Source organism: Aplysia californica, unplaced genomic scaffold (genome assembly GCF_000002075.1).
Source record: "Aplysia californica isolate F4 #8 unplaced genomic scaffold, AplCal3.0 scaffold00162, whole genome shotgun sequence".
NCBI lineage: Eukaryota > Metazoa > Mollusca > Gastropoda > Aplysiida > Aplysiidae > Aplysia > Aplysia californica.
The window spans coordinates 1,287,282-1,289,540 of NW_004797432.1; the positions used below are offsets into that span (position 1 = coordinate 1,287,282).

Genomic DNA, 2,259 nt, shown 5'->3' on the forward strand with positions numbered 1-2,259 from the left:
CAGCTGCTGGTGATGCTGCTGCTGCTGCTGCTGCTGCTGCTGGTGATGCTGCTGCTGCTGCTGCTGCTGCTGCTGCTCCTCCTCCTCCTCCTCCTCCTACTACTACTACTACTACTACTACTACTACTACTCCTACTACTACTACCCCTACTTCTATAATAATAATAAAAAGACTAGTGTAATAACGATTATGGCAATATCAATAATTATACTGAAAATGATGTTGTTGTTGTTTTCAAATTCCTTCAGCTGCGAGTATTTTGCTCTTGGCAGCACAATGCCTCCCTCAAGTAACCGCATATCAGGTGGTCAACGTCAGAGTAGAGCAGGCTTTGTAAGTTTGTAGGTGTGTGTAGGAGCCTGCGTCGAAGAACTGCCAGGTTTGGGCAAGTGGGTGGTTGGCAGGTGCTCTGTTGTGGTTTGCTTCTTCTTTCCTATCAAACATCTATCGTCCTTATCTCCCCTTCTTTTTTTTATGTTTGTTACTCTCTTGTAACACCTCTAATCTTCTGGCTCTCATATGACCTTATGCAGTTGCGAGTGCCGTAAAACTTCTACTAAAACTAAAAAGAGTAGAGCAGGCTTTGTAAGTCTGTAGGCGGGTGTAGGAGCCTGCGTGGAAAAACTGCCAGGTTTGGGCAATGAAGGAGAAGATGTTCAACGGTCTCCTCGAGGTAGTCACAGTGTCTGCAATGGGGACTGAAAATGATAATAATGATGATAATAATATATGTTATAATAATAATAATAATAATAATATATTATATTGATGATGATGATGATGGCGATGATGATAATGATATTAATGATAATAATAATATTCATGATGATGATGATGATGGTGATGGTGATGATAGTACTACTTCTACTACTACTACTACTACTACTACTACTACTACTACTACTACTACTACTACTGCTACTACTACTACTACTACTACTACTACTACTACTACTACTAATAATAATAATAATAATAACGATGATGATGTTGAGGATGGAGATAATGATAATGATGATGATGATAAGGATGATGATGATGATGACGATGATAATAAAAAAACCCAATAACAATAATGCAATCATGTTTGTCACTGTAGGGCCACCACGGTGCCCCATATCTCTGGAGGTCAGTAAAGTGAGCAGCAACTACGTCACTCTTCAGTGGCACGCTGGCTCTGACGGAGGTCAAGAGCAGACGTTCTTCGTGCTACGTCACAGCGGACTGAACAACGACTCACGCGAGTTGGGACGACGTCAGGAGGTCACTGCCAGTGACGTCACACAGTACAGTAGACAGGCTGTGAATGTCACCGGGCTCCAGCAGAAGACAGACTACTTTTTCAGCATCTCAGCCAGTAATGGTTTTGGAAGCGCCAAAAATTGCGAGATTGTCAATGCTTCTACGATTGCAAGTAATGTTTGTTTATTTTTCTGGGTGTTTAGTCCAGTTTTTGTAAGAGTTTTACAGCTTTTTGCAATGTAAATGGGTCATAAAAAGTGCTGAAAATTACAGGTGTTACTAGAGAGTTACAAACACGAAAAGGAAGAGAAATAAGAATGATAGAAGTTTGATCGGAATGAAAGAGCACTCGCCAACCACACACATTCAAGGTGTGTGAGTGCATGTGTGCATGCGTGCGTGTGTGTGTGTGTGTGCTTGTGCGTGTGTGTGTGTGTGTGTGTGTGTGCATGTGTGTGTGTGTGTGTGAGTGTGTGTGTGTGTGTGTGTGTGTGTGTGTGTGTGTGTGTGTGTGTGTGTGTAGGGAGGGGGCAGGATGGCAGGTGTGAGATAAGAAACATATTGAGTCATTTCTATGACTTTGTGTTGCACTTTGACTGTCTGTTTGTCTGTCTGTCTGTCTGTCTGTCTGTTTGTATGTCTGAATTTTAATTTATCTCCGTTATCAGGCCATCAACATACCCCATCCCCCATAAACCTCTCTGTCTACCCCCCACCCACACCCCACGCATAAACCTCTGAACAAACCTCACAGAAAAGAGCCATTGATTATTCCAACTTGGAAAAATTTCAAACCATCGAAAACGCTAGGCGATATGTTTTGGATGTCATTAATGCTGTTCACGCAAACTTGAGTGCGTTATCTCTACCTCCACCCCACATCCAAGCGTCTCCTGTTCCACTTGTAACAGCACGAGCCACAGTATGGCACGTAACAAAGATCTTATATAGTCGCAAATATAGCAGAGACGAAAAGAGAATCAACTGATACTGAAGCTTCATAGATCATTAAGTCT

General features: G+C 42.2%; 1 protein-coding gene across 4 annotated transcripts in view; it reads left to right on the plus strand.

Moving 5' to 3' along the window:
• Positions 1-2,259, plus strand: part of LOC101850083 — a 33,853-nt gene that overhangs the window by 9,029 nt on the left and 22,565 nt on the right. For all 4 annotated transcript variants that reach the window (XM_035969608.1, XM_013082180.2, XM_035969609.1 and 1 more), the window contains exon 3: positions 1,101-1,415. In XM_035969608.1, coding sequence (XP_035825501.1) covers positions 1,101-1,415 — 315 coding nt within the window. The remainder of the gene's footprint in view (positions 1-1,100; positions 1,416-2,259) is intronic.